Consider the following 23,459-nt stretch of genomic DNA (forward strand, 5'->3'; position numbering starts at 1 on the left):
CTCGGTAGGATGCGCAGCCCCTTCCCCAGAGCAAGCCGGCTTCTGGCAGAGGCCGTGGGCACCCATCAGAGGCGCTGGCTTCCCCCTCACCGCTCCCTTCCAAGGGCAGTTCGGCTCTAACGCCAACACAAGCACATTCTCACCAACCAAGCGCACGTATTCAGCCTGCAAAATCTCACCAGGCGGGCGCTGGCGAGGGCAACCTGTTCTGCCCTGGGTGCGCGCCATTATTCCACCTTGTGCCGGCGTGAGGCTCGGGGAGGGCAGGGCAGGGCAGCAAAGGCCGCACCCGCCTTTTTGGCCCCGTTCCCCGTCTCTCCCACGCCCCGCAGCCCCCGGTTGCGGTCCCGCCGGAGCCCGAGCGCCGCCCGAAGCGGGGCCGGGCCGGGGCGCTGCTGAGGGAAGGCAGCCGCTCGGCGCCCGCTCTATGATCCCTGACCCCCGCGGGGCCGCTCTGCACCGCCGCTCGATGGCCTTGGCGGAGCGTGAGGCGCCTGCGCGCCGCGCCCTCTCTAGCCGCGCGGCTCTATGGTGGCGGGGGCGGGGCCGGTCTGCTCCGCTCGGCTCTATGGCGGTGGCGGTGCTGCGGCCGCTGGACGCCCCGCCGGCGGAGTTGGCCCCGGCCACCGCGCTGCTGCTGGCTCCGCCGCCGCTGTGCGCGGCGCTGCGCGGGCGGGGCGGCGGGTTGGTGCTGGCGGTGCGGCCGGCGGGGCGCGGCGGGGCGCAGGCCGTGCTGCTGAGCGCCGTGGCGCTGGAGGCGGGGGGGGCGCGGCGGGGCGCGGAGCTGTGGCTGCGCGGGGCCCTGCTGCGGCGGCTGGGGCTGACGGCCGGCCGGCGGGTGGCCGTGTGGCCGGTCCGCCGCCCGCCGGCGCTGGCCTGGGTGCTGCTGGGGGCGGCGGGGCGGGCGGGGAGGCCGGCGGGCGGCGCGGTGCTGGTGCGGCGGGGCGAGGCGCTGCCGGGCCCGGGCCCGGGGCCCGGCCCGCTGGTGCTGGAGGCGCGGCCGGCGCTCCAGGGGTTGCTGGGCAACAGCACGCGCACCGCCCTCGCCCCCCCGCCGCCCCCGCGCGAGCCCGCGGCCGGCGGCGCCCCCTGCCGGCGCACCGCGGCGCCGCCCCTCGTCTCCCGCTTCGCCGCCGCCGGCTCGGCGGAGGCGGCGGCGGCACCGCGGCTGCGGGCGGCCCCCGCCGGCGGGGCGGGCGGCGGCGGCGGCGGGGCAGAGGTGTGGGTGAGCCGGCGCGGGTTGCTGGCGCTGGGGCTCTTCCAGGGGGAGTGGGTGCGGGTGGGCGCCGAGGGGGCGGCCCGCGAGCATCTGGCGGCGCTGCTGGCCCGGCCGCCGCCCTGGGAGTACCCGCGGGCCGCCCGCCGCGGCCCGCCCGACGGCGCCGCCCTGCTGGCCCCCGCCCTGGCCTTCAACCTGGGCTGCGACCCCGCCGCCGCCGCACACCTCCGCCTGACGGTGAGCCGGGGCCGGGCACCCCGGGGGGCGCAGAGGCCCGTGGGCCCGGTGGCGGCGGGGTCTCACGCGGCGCCCTTTCCCCTCCGCAGAGGTACGAAAGGTCCGGCGCTGCGGATGGGAAAGGCAGCCGGTCCGTGCTGTCCGTGCCCCCCTTCGCCAAGGAGCTGCACCTAGAGATCGTCTGCTCGCCGGCCTACAGCGCGCGGGGAGGCTACGACCGCGTCCTCTACAAGCACTTCAAAACGCCCCGGTGAGCCGCGTGGGGAGGAGACGCGCTTCTGTTCGCGGGGTGCGTTCGCGAGAGGCACCCTCGCTCTCTGTCTGTGGCACCCAGATCTGATACACGCTCACGAGGTGCATAATCAACACCGTAATGCAGATGATGAGTAGTTTTAGAATATCCGCTCGTACCGTCTTCTCCTGGTGAGCGTGCTTCGCTTGCTCGCAACATCTCTTCTCCTGTCCTTCAGAAGTCATCTTCAAGTCTCCTCACTTGTGATCTGCCATCCAATGCTGAGGGCTTCCAAGCACTGCCCGCAAACCTCCATTCTGGGGCATGTACTTAATGCCTTCTTTGCCTCAGTCTTTAATAGTCAGGCTGGTCATCCTCGGGGTTTTCAAGCTCCTGAGCTGGGAGATGGAGATAGGATGCAGAATGAAGCCCCAGTTTTCGAAGAGGTGGCAGTCACTGACGTGCTTCTCCACCTGGATGTGCACAAGTCCATGGGGCCAGACAGGATCCACCCGAGGATGCTGAGGGAGCTGGCAGAGGAGCTGGCCAAGCCACTCTCCATCATTTATCAGCAGTCCTGGTCAACTGGGGAGGTCCCAGATGACTGGAAGTTAGCAAATGTGACGCCCCTCTACAAGAAGGGTCGGAAGGAGGATCCGGGGAGCTACAGGCCTGTCAGCCTGACCTCGGTGCTGGGGAAGGTCATGGAGCAGATCATCCTGAGTGCCATCACGTGGCACATGCGGGACAACCGGGGGATCAGGCTCAGCCAGCATGGGTTTATGAAAGGGAGGTCCTGCTTTACTAACCTGGTCTCCTTCTATGACAAGGTGACCCGCTTAGTGGATGAGGGGAAGGCTGTGGATGTTGTCTACCTGGACTTTAGCAAGGCCTTTGACACTGTCTCCCACAGCATTCTCCTGGAGAAGCTAGCTGCACACGGCTTGGATAAGTGCACTCTGTCCTGGGTTAAAAACTGGCTGGACGGCTGAACCCAGAGAGTGGTGGTAAATGGAGTCAAATCCAGTTGGCGGTCGGTCACGAGTGGTGTTCCCCAGGGCTCAGTGTTGGGGCTGGTCCTGTTCAATATCTTCATTGATGATCTGGATGAGGGGATTGAGTGCCCCCTCAGTAAGTTTGCAGATGACACCAAGTTGGGTGGAAGTGTCGATCTGCTGGAGGGTAGGAAGGCCCTGCAGAGGGACCTGGACAGGCGCTGGATCGATGGGCCGGGGCCAACTGCATGAGACTCAACAAGGCTCAGTGCCGGGTCCTGGACTTGGGTCACAACAACCCCATGCAACGCTACAGGCTGGGGGAGGAGTGGCTAGAGAGCTGTCTGGCAGAAAAGGACCTGGGGGTGTTGGTTGACAGCCGCCTGAACATGAGCCAGCAGTGTGCCCAGGTGGCCAAGAGGGGCAATGGCATCCTGGCTTGTATCAGGAATAGTGTGGCCAGCAGGACCAGGGAGGTGATAGTGCTCCTGTACTTGGCACTGGTGAGGCCGCACCTCGAGTCCTGTGTTCAGTTTTTGGCCCCTCACTACAAGAAGGACATCGAGGTGCTGGAGTGTGGCCAGAGAAGGGCAACGAAGCTGGTGAAGGGTCTGGAGCACAAGTCTGGTGAGGAGCGGCTGAGGGAGCTGGGGTTGTTTAGTCTGGAGAAGAGGAGGCTGAGGGGAGACCTCATTGCTCTCTACAACTACCTGAAAGGAGGCTGTAGTGAGGTGGGATTGGTCTCTTCTCCCCAGTAACAAGCAATAGGACGAGAGGAAACGGCCTCAAGCTGCACCAGGGGAAGTTTAGGTCAGATATTAGGAAAAACTTCTTCACTGAAAGGGTAGTCAGGCACTGGCACAGGCTGCCCAGGGAAGTGGTTGAGTCTCCATCCCTGGAGGTATTTAAAAGACAGGTAGACATGGTGCTTGAGGACATGGTTTAGTGGTGGACTTGGCAGTGCTGGGTTAACGGTTGGACTCGATGATCTTAAGGGTCTTTTCCAACCTTAACGATTCTATGATTCTATGTTTGTAACCCCGCTTTTCAGCTTTGAATGAAGTTGAGTAATCGGGAAACTGGATGTGTTGCCATGCTCTCTTATGACACCTGCCCTCCCAAGCCTCTTTCATTTGGCTGTCAAGGCTTTCTGTTGGAATTATACTCGGCTGTTCCAGGGGTAAGGAGGCTATTTTGTCTGGAAGAGATGGTCTTTAATGGCATTCATCTTCTGTACCATTCCCAGAAGGTTCCCCTCAGTAGTGCCTTTAGCATGCTAAATCTTTAAGTGGCTTTTTATAGTTTCCTTTACAGGAAAGGAGTGAGTCGGTATGAATACATTCTTTTCTGTAAAAATGCACGTGGTATGGGGCGGGCAGGACACATGACCAGCAGGATTTACTCTCTTTCACTGGTGAAACTCCCTGGGCTTTTTTGTAGGCTTGTCCAGGAGGGAGACATCCTGTGTGTTCCAACATTTGGATATGCCGAGTTTTTAGAAGTAAATGCAGACAAATTCCTAAGGTAGGTGACAACAAACTGTGACTGTTACATGGGTACTGTGAGAGAAAAGGTACTTTTCCACTATTGACTCTCTTGAAACAAGACAGTTGATTCCATTCTGTCCCTGGAGTTTAGAGTTTATCTGCCTCTTATTTTAGGGGGAAGAGGGAAATTTTTTTGTTGGATTATGGAGGGCTGCAGCTAAGAGGGAGGCCTCCCTTAGCTCACTCAAATAGTCATGGAGGGAAGAGAGGAAAGAGAGAGAGAGAAACTGATGGGGAAAAAGAATGAAGAGGAGGAAGGGGTGGCCTGAGGACAGCCAGTGCCACATAAAGAAAGCAAAGTGAAAGTTGGGCTTCTTAACATGTGACAAACAACAAAGTGTGAATATAAGCCCTTACAGTTCACGTTAGAATAACTTTCTCTTTGGCCACCAATTTTGCCTTCCTTGGGTTTGCTCATATGGCTTTGAAACAGTTCTGTGCTAAATGAGAGAAAGCCACCTTTGCATCAGAGTAGGGGTGCTTGCAGCAGCATTTGGCTGGTGTTAGTATAAATGTTTCAGCTGTGTCACTGAGGGAACTGCCACAGGTGGCCGAGGCGTGCAATGCAAAGGACTGCCTTGAATTGTTGATGCAGGAAGCAACACATAACGCTGCTCAGCTCTGCTGTGTATTTTAAAATTTAGTAGTTTTATAGCACTACTAGGATGAGTATTTTCTAGGTTTCTCGGAGGGGAGGCAGGACCACAGGAGGCACAAGTCTTCCATTTGTGGACTTATATATTAGCCCTGTGGCAAGCCAGAGAAGACAGCAGAGTTCATGGGATCTAAAGAGCTTGGAACTGTGTTGGTTTGCAAGTGGTACAGTTATTCAGAGGGCGGAGAAAATCCCAAAGGAAACTTCTGCAGATCCTTTAATCTGTCCAGTGGGATATCAATGTAGGAAGACATGGTTTTCCTGCGAGGCGTCCAGGACAGGATGCTTGTCAGGCTGTCGTGGTATTTGGGTGAGTCCTATCTGCAGCCTAGAGGACTCTGCGCTGTAAGGTTTTATATGCTGCAGGTGAATCTGTGCGGAGTTGTAGTGAAGGAAGGAATGGCAGAAGACAGAATGTCTTGAGCTCTTAGACAGATGAAATAAGGTTAGTGCAGCCATACTTGTGGGCTGAAGCCACCAGCGGAAGCTGTAACTGTTGCCGGCCCTGTTGGTCTGTCTGGCCAGACAGCACAGCAGGGGCCGTGAAGGATCCATGTGGGTCCTGAGAGAGAGCAAGAGTATCTCTGCTTACCTGTGCCTTTCAGCTGTCTTCTTGCTGACAGCTGTTTCGTTCCTGCCTTCAAGATCTTGACTCAACAATTTCGACTGCTTGTTTTTTCCCTTAGGTGGCCAGAGCTTTACTTCAAAGTGAGGAAGATTTTAGGCATGGTGGAAGGCGAGCAGTCTGAGGGTTACCTGGTGGACACCCAGAACACCTCTGTCTATCTGGTAAGACGTCAGTGGAGAGCAGGGAGGCTGTACAGGAGGTCTGAGGCTGAGGTTGCACTATGGATGATGAAGGTGCCTGTGGAGGCTTGTGTCTCCTGCCATTGAAAAGTGGCATTTCAGGACAGACTTTGTCACTTGGTACCTGTCTTTTCTCAGGCAGTGTTCCACAGAGTGCTGTTTTCCCTTCCTCACAGGTGGGTTCAACAAACAGCGCTGTCCCATCTGCCCCAGCCTATAACAGCCACGAGTTCTGGAGCAGTTTGTCTCCTGCTGGACTTTCTGATGTCGTGAAGCAGCTCTGTGATGCTCTTCGGCCTTACCTGAACAGTCGGTGAGTTAGAATTCCTTTTAGCAAGCCCCAGGAGAGCTGGGACCCTGCTCCTCGGTCACTGGGAGAGCTGCCTCTGTGTTACAGGGCAAGTGCGCTGAGCGGGGCCGGCAGCGTTCTCCTCTCAGGGCCAAGCGGCAGTGGGAAACTGATGGCTGTCAGAGCTGTGTGTAGCTGCCTCAACCTCCACCTCTTCAAGGTAATTCCTCCTGCGGTCAGTTGACTGGTGGATTTACAACGTACAAAGAATTATGGAAATGTTCTTTAAGTTAGCCATACCAACACCCCTGTTGCAACCATGACACGAGCCTACCCAGAAGCTGCTCCCGTGCGCACGTGCAGACAAAAGGAGTCTGAGTATGCTGAGCTTAGCAGCTCGCTCTGGCATGGGTTGTGACTGCTGGTGGGCAGAACCTCAGAGCAATGATGTGCATCAGCCTAAAGGTCTGTCTAGCCCTTTGGCCTGTGTCTGAAACTGGCCAGTAACAGATGCTCAGGAAGAGAGCATAAGCATGAAGAGACGTTTCCTCTGGCGTGTACCCTTCAGTGCTCCAGGATCAGTAATTTGGAGATCTCTTGTCACAGGGGGTGCATTTGTACCTTTCTTTACTGACTCTTGCTATTATTGCTGTCAGTCTGATGTACTTTACTGATACCGCAATACACAGCTGTATTTCAACAGACTGACTGCCTGTCGTTTGATAGGTCATTGAGTTGATACTGTACCCCAGAGGGTGGCAGTAACTAAAATATACTGAGAGAAATCGGAGAGGTGATGAGGGCAGGAATCGCAGTGGCATTGCGTGTTTTCGGTTGTCCCTGCACAGGTTGGGCAAAAGGCATGTTGGAAAGCGAGGCAGAGGTGATGCTGAGATCTTCTCTAGCTGGGTGGGAAGCCTAGAAAAGAAATGCAGCCCTTGGTTTGATAACAGCATGTGTGCCAGATCTGGTTCAAAATCTCACGGCCTGTAGAAGAGCTGCCCTGTAACTGTGTTCACATTCACCATACCCCCTGCCCCCCAAGAGCAAAAAAGCCCCCAAATCTTCCATAGCAGTGCTTGGCCTCTGAAAGGGGAACAACATGGAAATGAGGTTTCTTTAGAAAGAAAGAATTGGCCAAGACAAGGAAGTGTTACATCTGCTGTGGGGGTGAATGAGGGACACTGTGCCACAACACAAGGCCACTGCATAGATTGAATAGGGATGGGCTTGAGAAAAGTAAATGGGAGACAAAACAGATGAGCGGCAGGGAAAGGGCAGTCGCTGGAAACAAGAGGCATCCTTCAAAGGGCACAAACTTGTAGCAGGTTAGAGTGAAGGACAGAGTTAGCGCACTCTGGGGTGACTTCACTACTCGTGAAGAATCCGTGTAGTTTTTGCAATGGGAAGTCCTGTCCTGTAAACCTTCAGAAACTTACTTGAAGGTGTTACCAAGCACGTGGTGAAGGTAACTTGACCAACATGGTCTACTTGGGCTTTGAAAAGGCTCTTTGGGAAACCGAGTGGCGGTGGGATGTGAGTGAAGGTCCTGGCATGGATAAAGTGCCGGTTAAATGTTGGAAATGGGATGGGAGTAGTTGGTGAGCCTCCACAATCAGCAGCAGAGCTCTGCAGGCATCTGCACTGGGAGCTCAGGAATGACCTGGGAGAGGGGGTGAACTGTGATGTGATGGTTTGCTGCTAAGTTATTAAAGGTAAGAGAAAAGGGAGACAGATTGTCCTTGGACTAGAGGAGAGGTTTAATGAGGCCAAGTGACTAAGCAGTAAAATGGCAGGTAAAATTCACTGTAGTTAGTTTTACATGGAAAATTATAGATTTCAAGCTGACTGTCACCAGTCAGTATCAAGAATTTGGTTTTATGTCAATGACTCCATGAAAACTTAGGCTCTGTTCTCCATATATGTCAAAAATCATTTTAGGAAACAGATGCGAGAGTAGGTGCTGCTGCTGTGCAGTTCTGTGTCTTGCCACAGCTTGAATGTCATGTACAGTTCTGGTCTTCCCATCGCAAAAGCATAAAACTGAACTGGAAAAATTCAGAGGAGGACACTGCAGAAGATCAGGGGTCTAGGCCAGTTTCTGCATGGTGAACAGCTGAACAGGCTCTTCAGCTTGAAAAAATAGAGAACTTAGGGAGAGTTTGATAGAGGTTTACAAGATCTTGAGTGGTCAGCAGAGAGTGGAAAGTGTTTACTTTTCTCTGCGCCAGCATGAGGCCTGGGGCTGTCAGGTGAAGCTAGTGGGAGCAGGCAAGCTAAAAGAGATGGTTCTTTGTGTAGGTAAGAGTATTTGGAGGAGAAATCTACTGTTACGAAACCACATCTGACTGGGAAAATCCCTTTTGGTGGGAATGGTAGGTGCCTGGAGAATACTGAGAGGAGAGGGTTATGTGCGCCTACCCTGATCTTACTCTTTCTTAAGCCGCCACTTGTGGTCATGCTTGGAGACAAACTAGTGGGCTAAACGGGCTCTTGGTCTGAACCAGTACAGCCATTCATGTTTTCTTACAGCTGTGGCTGTACTGGGTAAGCTTCACGGCCAAAATGAGGTCTAGCCCCTGTCTCTGTCCAGCACCGGAGGTTCTGGGCACCACAGCAGTCTTCACTGACTTGATAAAAAGACTATTTTCCTTCTGCACACCTCTTTTGGTCACTCTGACAGTCTGGGTGTATCCTGCAAATGCTTTAATCTCCTTGAATCTGTAGAGTTAGGTTTGCAAAAGTGAGGGGATTGGAAGTCACATCGTGACTTTTCTAGGAGAGTTTCTGAAACTCTGAAAGGACTTGGAAGAAGAAGAAAGATGGAAAGAAGAGAGCTGGAAGGTTCATTTTTGTGGAAGGAAAACATAGGCTTGCTCCTTTTTTGTGGGTATTTTTTGAGTAAACTCAAAGAAAACAAGTTAAGCATTTTGGATATTTGGGTTTTCTTCTTCTATTTAGAAGTTGGGTCCTGTTAAGTTGACATTACTCTCTTTAACTGTTCTTTTCTATCCAAGTAAAGCTGTAACAGTGGGTCAGTGGGGGAGGTGGATACAGCCTTGGCCAGCTGCTGTGCAGCTCGTCTTCTGGACATGATCCTTAGTGGTGCTGAGCTCTTACTCTTCTGTAGATGTGCCATAGCTCTTGGGATCCAGTACGAGATTGCAGAGACTTCACAGTACCTTCAGATCCATGTATAGGACGTGTTTGGGAGCACTGTGGCACTGCCATGTCCTGGCAGGTGGCCTCAGGTTCTAGTGTGATGTGCAAGGCTGTAGCTCTGGTTTTGGCCTTGTGTGATCTTTTAAAGACTAGCACTCTTACTATTGAAATCAGAGGTATTTTCTGTCCATCTTATTCTCCTGTCCCAGCTTTTACACTCTCCCCTCCTTTTCTCACTTACTGCAATGCTTACATTACCATTCCACCTTCTCTTCCCTTCCTTCTGCCTGCTCTCCTACCAGGGCACAGTAACTCTTCCACACTGTAATCTCCACCACTTGATGATCAGCAGTTTTTTCTCCTTTCTCTCTGCCCTTCTGTACTTGCATAGAGATACTGCTGCCATTTGGCTGTGCCTGCCACAACCCTAACTCCTGTTTTTTTTCTATAGTACATGGAGCACAGGAGTTCCTGTGCTCTGTGTCCCCGTCCTTACCCTTTACGTCAGCTCTTGAGGCTGCAGTGTTCTCCCTGCTCCAAGCTACCCTTTCTGAGGACGAGGCCCAGGGAATCCCAGAGATGGTTTGGCTCGCCCTGAGCGATCTCACAGCACCAGGAGGCAGCACTGCCTGTTTCCAGCAGTGTTCAAGCTGCTGTTCAAGGCTCACCAGTCACCAATCATCCATCACCTTGGATGATTTCATCAAGTGTTTGCTTTGTAAACAGTCACAGTGGCCTTTAGCCACCTCTAACTTATTTTTTTACCCCGCTTACCTTCTGCCTTCCTCTTGCACTTTGAGCCTGTGCAGCACTGGGTTGAACAGTTTCCTGAGCCTCCCCCTCCGCTCTTTGTACTGTTCCTCCAAGGCACCTTCTTCTCCCTGTCTTGGCCTCTTCCACAGCTTTCCCATCCCTTCCAGCTTAGGTTGCTGAGCTGTGACATCCACTGTGTTGATTTCTCCAGACCCTTGGCCTCACCTCTTTCAGACAAAACCTTCCTGCCCCCCTCATCTCCTGCAGAGAAGCAAGAAACAGCTGTTTTTCCATGCCAGAGAGTCCTGAATGTGTCTATTTTGAATATGTCCCAAATGCGTCTATTTTATGTCTCTGGGAAACATTCACTTAGTTCTCCTTTCAGCTGTGAATTGTCTGTGGAAAGCTTTGTGGAAGTGAACGTTGTCCTGGGTCCCCCAGCTGTCCACGTTGCAACCGCTGCAGACTGTGTGTTGTGTGGTCTGTCTCACAGGTTGATTGCGTTAGTTTGTGCAGTGACACCACTGGAGCCACAGAGGAGAAAGTACAGATGGCCTTTGCCCAGGCCCAGCAGTACCGTCCATGTGTGCTCCTGCTGAAAGACATCGAGGTGCTTGGCAGAGACCGGGACAGGCTAGGAGAGGACGCCAGGGTCATCGCTACTCTGAGACGGCTGCTCCTGGACAGAGACCCAGTGCTGAGGTATGGACCCTGCACGTTTGATGTGGGCATCTGAGGTGATTGTTTGCTTCTGCCATTCCTAGGCCAGCAGGCACCATTACATCAAGGTGACTGATTGCTAACATGCCCTGTTTTATTTTTTAATCTGGTGGAGTCTCTCCCAGACTTGCTTTGTTTATTTCAGAGGGCTCTTGTTCTTCTAGCTTAGTGGCAGAGGGAATCAGGAAGCTTTGTTGTCTGCAGCTGGTTTCTGAGTTGTTCAGGTGAGCAAACCTGGTGTGTTTGCTGTGAGGCATGCCAAGGGTCGCAGGGACTCTGGAAGGGACCTGGACCCCGGGAGAATCTTGAGGCTGATGACAAGTACCATGGCGCAGGAAGGGAGACATCAAGTGAAGAAATGAGATGTCACTTGAAGGGTCTTGACTTGGAGACAGAGCTCCCAAAGCAGTTCAAGGGCAAGCTGGAGCAGAGTGGCTGCAAGACACCTTGGCCAGTATGTGCACTTTTCTCAGAGGAAAGGCTAGCCATCAGAGAGTGACTTGGCGTGGGTGATGGCAATGTAAGAGGGGAGCTTCCATAGAGCTGAGACCATGCACCGTCCTCCTTTTCTCAACAGCCACCCGGTCCTGGCAATCGGCACAACCTGCAAGCCGCAGGATGTTCCTACAGATGTGCTGACTGCTTTCCTTCACGAGGTGAAAATCGAAGCCCCTTCAGCAGAGCAGAGGAGGTCGATGCTGAGCATGCTGACTGCCAGTCTGCCTCTGGGCAAAGAAGTGAGCCTATCCAAGCTGGTCTGCAGGACTGCAGTGAGTGAGACCACAGCAGCAAGGGGAGACGGGCAGGCCGGGAGTACTGGGCCAACCTCCCCTACCTGGCCATGGAGGAAGGGGGCAATTCCCACAGCCTAGTCAACTTCAGTGGTTAACCCTGGTCCTCAGATACCAGCTTTAACTGCAGATTTCTAGTGCCTAAGTACTGCACACCTTTTGCAGAGGTGTTGGCTGATGCTCAGCTCTGCTAGAAGACAGAGCCAATAGAAAAAAAAGAAGCTAGAGCCTTTAACCAGGGCACAGAAGCTCAAAGAACAGCTCTGCGAGGAATTTTTCCCCATACACCTTCTATGGCCTAACTGGAGCTGTGGTCAGGGGCTGAACTGATGCTGTTTGTTTCTGCATTCACAGGGTTTTGTGCTGGGAGATTTCTGTGCCTTGTTGTCCCACAGCAGCCGGGCTGCTTGTACCCGCATCCAGGCCTTGAGGTAGCACAGGCAACAGGGCAGGAGGCGGGGGAGGGCAGGGGCTGCAGCCAGCTTGATAATGCCAGGAGTGGGGCAGAGCCTGAGTTCTTCCCTTCTCTTTCCTCTCCAGTTTTCCAGGCGGACTGAGCGAGGAAGTGGAGAGAGATTTTTGCACTGCTGGGTTTCCAGTGCTTGAAGAGGATTTTAGTGTTGCGCTGGACCAGCTGCATGATGCCCATTCGCAGGCAGTGGGAGCCCCGAAGGTAGGATGCTGGGGCAGAGGAGGGGGGGTTGGTTCTCTAGAGCTGCACAGCTCCAGATAAATCTCACAGACCTTGCCAGATGGGGCTGTGCTCTAACATGTCACTTCCTCCTGTGTCCTTCCACGTGTTCCTCCAGCCTTGGGTGGGAAACAGTCCCACTGTGGGCTTTCCCCCACTAGTGCTTTTCACCCTCTTTGCTTTGAATTTGGTCAGGGAAGCCCTTGCTGCTCTAATTGGAGACAGCTCGACTGGCTAGTGCCATAGGGGTGCCAGCTGTGTAGCCCAGCCTTTCGAGAGGCAAAGGCAACTGCAGGCTGGCTCTCCAGCTGCCTGGCGTGTGGGAACAGAGAGGCTGGGGCACAAGCTGGTGAGGGTGTTTCCCCACATGTGTGAGAAGCCTTATACTTGATCCCTGGCCTTGGACACTGCTCAAGCTGGCATGGGCTTTTCTGACAGCCGGGTAGTTTGAAGAGCTTGGGGGTTCTTCAGGGAAAGGGACGTGGAGTGTCAGAGAAAACCAGCAGAGTCAGCTTCTCGGGAGGGGCATGATCTGCCCCCGGCAACTCGGCACCCAGGGAAACAGCGTTTGGCGTGGCTGTTTTTGCTGGGTAATGTGGTGTTAGGACCCAGCGAAGTGATTGGAGCCTCTTCTCCACACCCTCGAGTGCAAATGACTGAGCTCAGCAACTGGCCTTGGAGCAGTTATTCTGGCACTTTCCCCAACTGCCCACTTGCAGTCCTGCCCTAGCAGGATGACACCCTGCTGGTGTCATCATCCCGGAGCTACTCTGGGACTTAATTCATTCATAAATTTACTAGAGACTGAAATGAGCTCTGCTTTGAGGCATTTGCCAAGTTCACTGTAAGACAAATAATAACCATAGAGCATGCTCAGCAGCGAGCGGTGTGAATGGGAGCTAATTTTGTTTGTATTTTACAATCCTTTATCAATTTCTTAGTAATTGTAATTGGCTACAGTTCAGAAGGCCCATTAGCAGACCTGGATACTCTCAACATACATAACTTTCAATTCCCTGCTTGCATTTTCTGGTTAGTCACACATTTGTTTGCAGTTACAGCTTGAGCCTCCTAGAGAGAACTAATTTCAAACCTCCAGTTGCTAGCAGTGTCTGCAAAGTGTCCTAGGCTTACGATGTTCTTCCCTGAAAACAACCTTGCTGCAGTTTTCCAGCTCCTGTGCTGATGTCTGTAGAGCTTTTTCTAGCGAGGCAGTATAAGCAAGAGTGGAAGGGAGAGGGCAACTTTTCCATTCATCGGCACTGAAGAAGGAGGGCCTGTGACCTTTTCCTTTAAAAGATTGTTTTTGTGGAAATCCTTATCTTGTCTGACTGGATTTTCCTGGTGGACTTGCTGGACAGCTGGAGAAATAGCGTGAGATAACATCATCTCAAGTAGCAAAGGAAGGACAGCCAAACTGGCTGAGGGGGAAAGAATTTTGCTCTAGCCTATTTTTAAACTCCCCGTTTGTGCTGGCACCTGTTCGCCACCCGGCCAGCAGCTGGGGGGAAGCGTTTTGGGGCTTTGCTTTCTCTGCACGTTCCCAGGAGAGCTGCTCTGACTCTCGGGAGTATCTGTCATGCAAACTGTGGCATTCCTGCTATTTTTAAAGCTGCGAGCAGAGCAGCAGCATCCCCCAAGATTGTTTTTCTCAGCGTAAAATAATGAAAGTGGCATGGCTCACCCCTCTCAAGTTTACTGTCTTTCCTCTCTTTGCAAGGATCCCTTGTGTGTTTGCAGTTGACCCCATCCCTATCTATTTCTTGTAAGCATCCATGGACTTTGTTCTTGCATCCCCCCGTTCAAAAGCAGCTAGTTTTCTGTATGGTGTCCTCCAGGACGTCTGTCTCTTGCATCCTCCTTCACACAACAGACGTCCTAGTAGCCCAGGTTTTGTCGCTCTGGTGTGAAGCCCTTGCACAATCTCACCACCCTGGGGGACAAGGTGCCCTGAACACAAGTAGCTCGTAATTGCTAGGTCCGGGTTGCTTTTTTTTTTTTTTTCCCCCCTTTTCTATTTTTACCTTCCCTCATCTGTCCCAAGGGCTGTCTGCAGCAGGGCTCTCTCGCCACAAAGCTGCAGGCAACCCTGGCAGATAGTTTCCCCGGGGTATTTTTGCTGACAGATGATATGAGGTGCAATGGAGGATTGGAGACGAGGCGGCACGCTGCAAGCGCAGCTTGCTTGGTGCCACGTGCAATTTGTTTTCCTCATTGCAAAGCTTGGGAGAACTGAAATGTGGATGCTGGGGGATCCCACAGCAGGGATGTCTGGGTGGTGCTGTGCGGGGCTGACTTGCTGCGTAGCCAGACACAGCTGACGGCACAAGGGGCTGATGACTAGTACCCCACTGGAGCAAGAGCTGCCCAGGCCTGCTCAGGGCTCAGGAAGAAGTGCTGACAGGGACTGTCCTTCTCTTGGCAGATCCCCTCTGTGTCCTGGCAGGATGTTGGTGGGCTCCAGGAGGTGAAGAAGGAGATCCTGGATACTATCCAGTTGCCCCTGGAGCACCCAGAGCTGCTGTCACTGGGTCTGTGTCGCTCTGGTCTGCTGCTGTATGGGCCTCCAGGGACAGGGAAGACCTTGCTGGCAAAAGCTGTGGCAACCACGTGCACCATGACGTTCCTTAGGTGAAGAGTGGGGGGTGTCACGCAATGGGGCTGGCTTTCTCCTGGCGGTGGATGGGCATGCTCTAACTGGCTCCCTCTTCTCCTGCCCCACAGCGTGAAAGGGCCAGAGCTCATCAACATGTACGTTGGGCAAAGCGAGGAGAACGTGCGTAATGGTGAGCAGATTGCATTCTGCTCCTGCATGTGGGAAGATGGGGCTTTTCTGTGGTGCTGGAGGCAAGGAGGTAGTGCTCAAACCCCTCTTCCGAACTCCTACCCACAGCTGCCAGCAAGGCACAAACCCAGCTGTCTTCTACACCCAGTCTGTTCCCTGCCTCGCCGCAGCTTCCCCTCCTGCTCTCTCTGCTCCTGTTGCTCTTGTCCCTGGTGTTCCTGATGGGACAGCAGCCCCTCAGAGACACAGCTGAGCCTCAGGGCCCATTGTGCTGGGTGCTGCATGTCCCCACTCCCACTGAGCCCCTCAGGCAGGAGCAGCTGGTGGTGAGGAGGCAGTGGGCAGCTGGTTTCCATCCACAGCTCTTCCCTGCTGGTGATGTAGCAGGTCCTGTTGCTGTTGACTGCTCCTTCAGGTCTTTCTCACCTTTTGTGCTGTCTCCTCCCAGTGTTTGCCAGAGCCAGGGCAGCTGCTCCCTGCATAATCTTCTTTGATGAACTGGATTCCCTGGCCCCCAGTCGTGGGCGGAGTGGAGATTCAGGGGGCGTCATGGACAGGTCAGTGAGCATCCTTTGTCCTTAGGAGAGTACATACCTGCCTCAGCTGGGGGGGATGCACAAGTTTGCCCTGTGAGGCAGAGTCCATCCCAACTCTCTCTCTCTGCTTTTTGCCTCCCTGCTCCCTTCAGCTCCTCTGCATGGCTCCTCTCCTCTCTCTGGGCATTAGTATCGCTGTTTGCATTGCTGCAGCTTCCCGATTGCCCAAGCTTGTGCAAACATTTGGTTAAGACAGAGTCTCTTCCAGCTGCTTCTGTGGCTGCCAACTGTTCCCTTTGGCCTCTCCAAGGTCATCCTTCACACCCCTGCCGTGCTCTCCTCCTATTAGCTGCTGTTTCCCTGCAGTGGGAAACCTTTCAGCTGCCTGTATATACAGCTTGGAGATACCCAGAAACAGGGTTCTTTTCCCCAGGCCTCTTCTGCTGATCTGATAGTCCCCATCCAGTCTTCCTCTCCATCCACGAAGGGTTCTTCAGAGTTTTCCAGTGACACCATGTGGCCCCGGCATTTGTCTTCACACACACAAACCAGCAGCTCTGGAAGGAGCTGGATATGGTGCCCATTGGTCGCCTCAGGTGATGATCCCGGCACCCAGTGGAGATATCCCCATTCCAGGAGGTCTCTGCAGCACTGAAGTACTGTGCTGCCAGACCAGCTTAAGCCCCATGGCCGCAGAACTAGATCTGCAATGTTAACCATTCACCACCCTGAGGCCTGGTTGGCAGCGTCACTGGCCTGCCAGGGTGTCCCTGGCGTGGACTGACAGGGCAGGCTTGCAGCTGAATGTGCTGGGCAGTACCACATAGCAGGGAGCGTTAGGATCAGCCAGCACATCTGAGTGGGGAACCTGAGCCGTAGCCATGCGTGCCTGCCTGCATTTGGTCTGTGTTGCCAGTGTCTGATAGCACGTGTAAGCATGTGTGGCCATCCTGGAAGGATTCAGAGCCAACCACAGGCCTGAAGGACTCTCTTGGTACCAGGGGTTTGCATTCGCTTTGCAATGAGCCTACATGCTCACTGGCTGCGCTCAAACAGAGAATTCTGGATGGCTGTGTCAGGGCTCTTCAGAGACGAGAAACATGAGCTGAAGTCCAAGACATAGACCTGCCAGTGGCCTTGCTTATTCATCTTCTCCTTTGGTGGCTGAGGGTGACAGCGGGTGACTTGCCAAGGCCTAGTTGTGAGCGTCCTCTCTTGCTCCCTGCAGAGTTGTCTCACAGCTCCTGGCTGAGCTTGATGGCCTTCATTCCACCAGAGAGGTATTTGTCATTGGAGCCACGAACAGGCCTGACCTCCTGGACCCCGCTCTGCTCCGGCCAGGCAGGTATGTCGCATCACACCCTGCCTCACGCCAGGGTAGCTCCCCAGAGTTCGTCAGGCAGTGATGAGCTGGCTTGTGTCCCCACCACGCTCCCTCCACAGAGGCTGTTCCTAAAGCTCCCCCAGCCCTGGCTTGTGGGGAAAATGGGAAGCCAAGAGGAAGCCAGTGCCTATGGCTGTAGCAGCAGCACAAGATACCGCTGCTTGTTATCTCCCACCACTCTGGTTGTTGCCCCAGCAGCAGAGCAGGGCGATAAGGGACCTGCCGTGGCACCAAACTGGCAGGAGGAATCAGTCCCCCAGGGCCTGTTCTGTAGAGCTGTCCCCCAGCCTGTCCTCATGCCTGTGGCTTGCCCATCCTGGGGCAGGACTTTGTAACTGCTGCTGTTGGACCTCAGGTCGTTCCTGTCAGCCCGTTTCTCCAGCCTGCCCCGGTCCCTCTGAAGAGCAGCTCTGCCCTCCAGCACATCGACTGCTTCCCCCTCTGGCTTTCTATCATCCATGAACTTGGCAGCAAAAGGAGCTGCCCCAGGGCCACCCTTCAGTTTCCAGTGCACAGGGCTGAGCACCAGTGGCCAGTTTGTCTTGGCCTGTTCTCAGCTGTCTCTTCTCTCTGCTGGCAGGTTTGACAAGCTGGTCTATGTGGGCGTAAATGAAGACCGGGAGTCGCAGCTGCAGGTGTTGAGCGCCGTCACCAGGAAGTGAGTGACCCTGTGCTGTTGCAGCAGCCTTCCACCACTCTCCAATGGGTTGCAGCTTTCCTGGGGTTGATGCGTAGTGTGCTCCAGCTTGGCTTCATGTCTGAGCCCTGGGGAGCACCTGAGTCACTGACCCACAGCCAGCAGAACTGGAGCTGGTTTTCCTACAAGATGGGAGCAGCTCGGCTGGCTGACCAAGTGGAAGGGTTGGGAGAGTTCTCCAGTCACTGTGCCCACATGCTCTTCTTGAGGAGCTCAGCCAGATCCTAACAGTGTGATGGGACTGCAGCGCACCAACATGGCAGGAAGCTCCCATTTGCTTCCTGCAAGAGTTCCCCTAGCACATCTCCTGCTGATTCCAGGTCCAAGGGTGAAGGCAAGCTCTGTTTGTCTCACTGCCTGTCCTCCTGCGATGCTGAAGGCTGTTCAGCCTGTGCTCTGTGTGTCTTTCCAAATACTGGTTGTGTGCAATCACCGAGCAGTGGGGTTTGGGCTTCCCCAGCTGCTCTGAGCGCCTGAAAGCGTCTCTGGAGGGAGAAAAGCAAGCCCTGTAATTCAGGTGCAGAGGTACCACCCACCACAGCTGGGCGAGCAGCTGCGAATCTGCCTCTGCAGGGACTTTCTGTCATGGTGAGCTGTGGTCGATGCTGCCCTTGACGATAAGCTAGCAGGAGAGGTGAGAGCGTGGGCTGGCTGCGAGCATCTTTTCACACCATGTGGCTTGGCAGTCATGCCCTCCAGGACTGTGCTGCTGTTCATGCTGAAGGAGGCTCACTGTCTGCAGTGTGGCTCTGATGGGATGGTTTGGTGTTAGTGGTTTGTGCTGTCTGTAATTAAACTTGTTCTTATCCAGCCCTGGCTGTAGGCTGTTCCCAGGCATGTGGAGCACTTCATTTCTTTGAGTGAGAACTGAAAGTTGCCTTTGATCCTACTTAGCAGGAGAGAGGATCTTGCTGCGGGGATGTTTCAAAGAAAGAGAAGTGACTGCATTGAAAAAAACAAACCAACCAACCCCTTTCTGATTTTTTTTTTTTGGAGTATGCAGGGCACAGTCCAGAATTGGCTAAACATGGGGCCTCCGATCCCTCCTGCCCAGTCGCACTGGCTGCTGCGTCTCTCCTGGTCTGTGTTTTATGTGGCTTTTACACCTGCAGTTTTCTCACTTGGCAGGTTTAAACTGGATCCTTCCGTGAATCTCACCACCATCCTAGAAAAATGCCCAGCTCAGCTGACAGGAGCAGACATCTACGCCCTGTGCTCGGACGCCATGATGTGTGCTGTCAAACGCAAGGTGGAATGGATCGAGGAAGGTAGGAGCCCGGCCCCTACCTGTCCCACGTGTTGGGACGGCCCAGCACAGGGGCAGAGAGGAGAGTTACCACTACTGGTTTTGAGGCTCTGTGAGATGAGACTCGACAGCTTTGGGACCATGTCTGAATGCTAGGCTCTGGGTTACTGGCAGGCAGGCAGTTTCTGCAGGTGTGATCATCTTCACCTCCAATGCTTGGCCCCAGGGGGAAGGAGGGAGACACAGGTTTTCCTTCCAGTCTCTGGTGGCTGGAGAGGGGGCTGTTGGATCTCGCCAGCCGCCCCTGTGCTTGGCTCTCAGCCTTTTCCTGTTCTCTCTCTCACGCAGGGCTGGATACCGAGAGCTCTGCTCTGATCCTGACCATGGAAGACTTCCTGCAGGCTGCCGCGAGGTTGCAGCCATCAGTCTCCGAGCAGGAGCTGCTGAGGTACAGACTCATCCAGCAGAAGTTTGCTGCCTGCTAATGCTCAGCAGAGCTGGGACTGGAGGAGTGATGGGGACGGTGTGTTAAGGGGTACGAGAGAACAGGCACAAACAGGCACCCACCTGCTCTTCTCTGATGTCTCCCGGGCCCCCCTCTTTCGAGCTTGGGTGGAAAAGTGGCTGTGCAGTTTCTTGAGCCAAAGCCTGATGGAAGCGCTGCTGTGCTCAGCCAAGCTGGTGGTGGGTTCTGTAATGGTCCCTCACATCTCGGAGAGCACTTTGTGGCTGCCGGGAGCATGCTGGGATGACTTCCCCACAGGGAGGAAGCCGAGTCTCATGGTTGTGGGCAATGTAGGAGTGTCTCCATGGGTGACAGAGCATTGGTGGGGGAGCAGGGCCCAAACTGCACCCCGTTTGGCCCCAAGAGCAGGGCTGGAGGCAGTTGCTCGTTGGGCTGTCAGCCTCCAGTGAGGGGTGCTGGCTGGAGGGCAGCAGGACCCAGGGCGCTGCTGCTGCAGCTGGCCTGGGCTTGACGTGGTCTCTCTGAATAAATACAGGTTTTTGGCACTAGGTATTCACTGCCTGGCCTCAGGTCTTTGCTTGCTGATGGTGTCTGTGGGCTCGGGAAGGTCCCTGCGAGCCCCTGGGTGGGCTGGGCGTTGCAGAGAAACCAGTGTCCTGCAGGCAGAGGCGGGGAGCACACCCACAAACAGGGCTGGGGGTCACTCTCATCCGGCAAAGGTTGCCAGAATGGCTGGAGCCCAGAGGAGATGAGGAGAGGCTGAGGGAGTGGTGCTTGCTCAGCTGGGAGCTGAGCTCCCTCTGCAGAGGGAGCCCAATTCTTCCTGGAGGCGCTGGGTGACAGGACAAGAGGCAATGGGGGCAAGTGCCAGCAAGGGAAACTCCCACCAGATACTAGGAAAAACTTATCACAGGGAGAGGGAAGGCTCCAGCCTTGGAAATACTCAACCCTTGGCTGGAGCAGCCCAGAGCTACCCTGTTTCCACTAACCTGTGCTGAGCGCGAATTGGCCCATACCCCCCTGAAGTCCTGTCTCGCCTCCCTCTGCAGCCTCACAGCAGCTGCCGGCGTGATTGCGTGTGCCCCGCTTCCTGGCCTTTGCCAAGGATGCCAAATAAATCCCCCCTTGAGCTGCGTGTGGCAGCCAGCTGGCCGGCAGCTGCCTCTGCCTCTGCCAGGTCCCTGCAGCTGCTGGCGTGGCTCATGGGCAGCCCCACGTTAAGCCAAGGGCCCGTGTGCGCCCCAGCCCGTGAGGTCGTTGCTGCCAGGCTGCACCGAGACTGCTGGCAGTCGTGTCCCTGAGCCAAGCGTGGCTGTCGAGAACCAGCTCCCCACCGAGCTCCTTCTCGAAGGGCTGGTTCTCCAGCAGCTGCAGGCATTTCATGCGCGAAGACCCGGCCGACGCGTGCCTCGAGCCCTGTTGCTCTGGCACCTGAGCGTGTTCAGGCAGAGTTGTCCCTGACCGCAAGGCGCTGCTGGGATCTGGCCACCATCTCTTCCCCAGGGCGGGCAAGGAGGGAGCTGCAACCACTGCAGAAGCGCTGGTGGGGTGTGCAGAGCTTCCCCACCGTGGGAGCCCTGGCAGGGGGGTGGGCACCCCTGGATGGGGCTGATGGGGTGTCAAGAAAAGGGGTCAGCACCTGGTTGCGGGTGCAAGGGAGAAAAACCGGTTGCAGCATACCCCTGTGAGCGGTGCTGCGGTGGGCTCGGCAGCATCCACCCAGGAGCTGGCGCTCCCTTGGCTCCGCTTCAATGGGCGCCCCAAACCCCACACCGCAGGCATGCCTGGCACCTACAGCCGCGGGCTTGGGGGGTGAGGCTGTGCCTGCACCCACCCCACAGTCACATGCTTCCCTGGGAGTCCTGTGGCGGCTGTGGCCATCCCCCTCGCCCCGGACACACGGACACATGGACCACGGGCTCCAGTAGGTCTCATGAGCGCTCTTAATTAATGGGAGGGAACTGCCCGGTGCCTCTCAGCAATGTCCCCAGCCCCCTGCTTGTTCCCAGAGCCGCTTGCAGCTCTCGGCCACCACAGTCTCATCTCCATGGCCCCCTCAGGCTGTCTTCTTCACGACGTGGATGAAGTAGCAGGGGACGTGGGCCTGCCCCGGCGTGTAGGGCTGGAAGTCGCCCAGGACGCTGTGCTGGCACTTCCCCTGGAAAGCGCCTTTCAGCAGGGCTGTGAAGGCCTCCAGCCGGTGCGGGTAGTACGAGAGCCGAAACTTGCTGCAAAGAGGCAACGATGGTGAGGTGGGGGGGGACAGCGGGGCACGGTGCCAGCCCCCCTCCCGGTGCCGCCCCTGCGGCCCCGCTCACCTCAGCTCTGGGTCTGCCCCCGCCTCGGTGGGGGGGACCTGCACCGTGTAGTCCAGGGTGACCATGTGCGCCTTGTTGTTTACCAGCAGCACCGAGGTGGTGATGTCCTTGGTCAAGTCACTCTGGGGACCGCAGGAGGACGTCTGTGTCCTGCGGGGATGCAGTGGCCCCCAGCCTGGGCACAGCCCTGCTCCCTGCCCTGCCTGGCCCCCTCGGGGCCAGGGGGCTGGGGCAGAGGGGCGTGGGATGGGGCAGGGTCTGCCAGCCACCCACCTTGTAGTAGATGTTCTTGCCAGGCGGGGCGCAGCCTGTGGCCAGGATGTGGTCGTAGTTGCGGTGGTCGATGACCAGGACGCCCCCGGGCCGCACCATGCTGGCGATGTTCCTCAGGGCCAGCTTGTGGTCGCTCTGGTCCCCTGGGGAGGAAACCATGGCATCCCCAGGCACTGGCTGTACCCCATGGCACAGCCCATGGGGCCTCATCTCACCCATACACAGACACACACGCACACACCTGCCCCCCCCCCCCCCCCCCCGAGTCTCAGCTTGGAAAACCCACAGCCCCACCCATGGTATGAGCTCAGGCACGTTCTCAGCCTCACTGGGGCAGAGCATGCCACGTGGGGAACCCACCACCCCGCTTGTGGCACAAGTCTGGGTGTGTCTCCAGCCTTGCCAGAGACGTGACATCGATGCACACAGCTCCACCGCCACCACGGGACCCAATGGCCCCACTCATGCCACGAACTGGGGCACGTTCTCAGCCTCCCTGGGGACATGCCATGACACAGCAACTCCACCATGTGTAATCCACTGCCCCACTTACGGCATGAGTTAGGGCGTGTTCTCAGCCCGCTGGGAGACGCTGTGCATGGGTAACCCCCCCCCCCGCAACTCACCTTTGAAGTCAGGCAGGTGCGCGAAGGAGTTGCCCAGGCAGATGACTGCGTCAAACCCGTCCCCTGGCTTCTCCAGGTCCTTCTCCAGCGTGAGCCAGTTGGCCTCCTCGATGACTGCAGCGCGGGGGAGCGGGTGAGGGCAGGGACACCCCCACCTACCCAGCAGCCTCCCCTGCATGCCAGACCTCCACCCCAGCGTCGCCCAGCCCTTCCCCGGCCCCTGCAGGTGCTGGGTCCGGCCTGGGGTCGGCAGGCGGGCGAGGGCCACGGCCGGGGCTTGCCGAGCAGCCGGCGCCGGCAGGTCCCTGCCCGTCCCTGCAGCGAGGCCGCCCGGCCAGCGGCCCGAGGACGGCGAGGGGCCGGGGGGAGCGGGCCAGGGGCCCGGCGCCGGGGTGGGGTGTTGGTGTCCGCACGCCCCCCGCGGCCCCCGCACCCCATCGGTCGAAGGGCTCCTCCTTGCGCCGCTCCCAGCGCTCCTTCAGCGCGTACTTCAGCATCTTGTCGCTGGCGTCGACGCTGGTCACCTGGAAGCCCTCCTCCAGCAGCATGATGGAGTCCACCCTGGGGACAGGGCCGTCAGCGGGGCCGGGGGGGCCCGGGGTAGCCCCGGGGGCGGAGGGGAGGCGGGCGGGCGCGGGGCGCGGTGCCTCACCCGGTGCCGCAGGCCACGTCGAGGACGGAGCGGCAGCGGTGCTGGCGGAGCAGCGCCAGGAGCCAGCTGCGGTACTCGGCCGTGCGGCTCCGCGTGTCCCCGATGTACAGCTGCCACACGCGGGCCGCCTGCCCGTCCGCGTACTGGTCCGGCAGCCCCTCCGCCGCCACCCCCAGCGACCGCGTCCGGTACACGCTGTCCACCATCCCGCCGCACGGCCCGGCCCCGGCCCCGGCCCCGGCCCCGGCCCCGGCCCCGGCCCCCGCTCCGCTGCGCCGCGGCCCCGCTCCGCCGCGCCCCCACCCCCGCCCCCGCCCCGCCCCCGCCGCCCCGCCAATCCCCGCCGCCGCCAGCCCCCCCGCCCCGCCAATCCCCGCT

The 23,459-nt window shown here is 56.6% G+C and overlaps 2 protein-coding genes across 2 annotated transcripts; one reads left to right on the forward strand and one right to left on the reverse strand.

Annotated features, from left to right (window-relative positions):
* Positions 1-568: 568 nt before the first annotated feature.
* Positions 569-19,764, forward strand: PEX6 (peroxisomal biogenesis factor 6). Its single transcript, XM_087775051.1, has 17 exons — positions 569-1,456; positions 1,546-1,706; positions 4,124-4,207; positions 5,572-5,674; positions 5,869-6,005; positions 6,090-6,201; positions 10,390-10,598; positions 11,194-11,386; positions 11,762-11,838; positions 11,948-12,080; positions 14,524-14,729; positions 14,823-14,884; positions 15,332-15,440; positions 16,648-16,764; positions 17,384-17,461; positions 18,629-18,768; positions 19,095-19,764. Exons 1-17 carry the CDS (start codon positions 569-571, stop codon positions 19,229-19,231), a joined length of 2,946 nt encoding a protein of 981 aa, XP_087631177.1. The 3' UTR covers positions 19,232-19,764.
* A 1,368-nt stretch (positions 19,765-21,132) lies between these two features.
* On the reverse strand, positions 21,133-23,367 carry GNMT (glycine N-methyltransferase). Its single transcript, XM_087776688.1, has 6 exons — positions 23,082-23,367; positions 22,863-22,990; positions 22,430-22,543; positions 21,804-21,946; positions 21,531-21,652; positions 21,133-21,440 (listed from the first exon to the last, which is right to left on the reverse strand). The coding sequence occupies exons 1-6, from the start codon at positions 23,285-23,287 to the stop codon at positions 21,269-21,271; spliced, it is 885 nt and encodes a 294-aa protein (XP_087632814.1). The 5' UTR covers positions 23,288-23,367; the 3' UTR covers positions 21,133-21,268.
* Positions 23,368-23,459: the final 92 nt, after the last annotated feature.

This window comes from Nipponia nippon, unplaced genomic scaffold (assembly GCF_047370975.1).
Source record: "Nipponia nippon isolate SJK-2023a ecotype South Korea unplaced genomic scaffold, ASM4737097v1 scaffold_4, whole genome shotgun sequence".
Classification (NCBI taxonomy): domain Eukaryota; kingdom Metazoa; phylum Chordata; class Aves; order Pelecaniformes; family Threskiornithidae; genus Nipponia; species Nipponia nippon.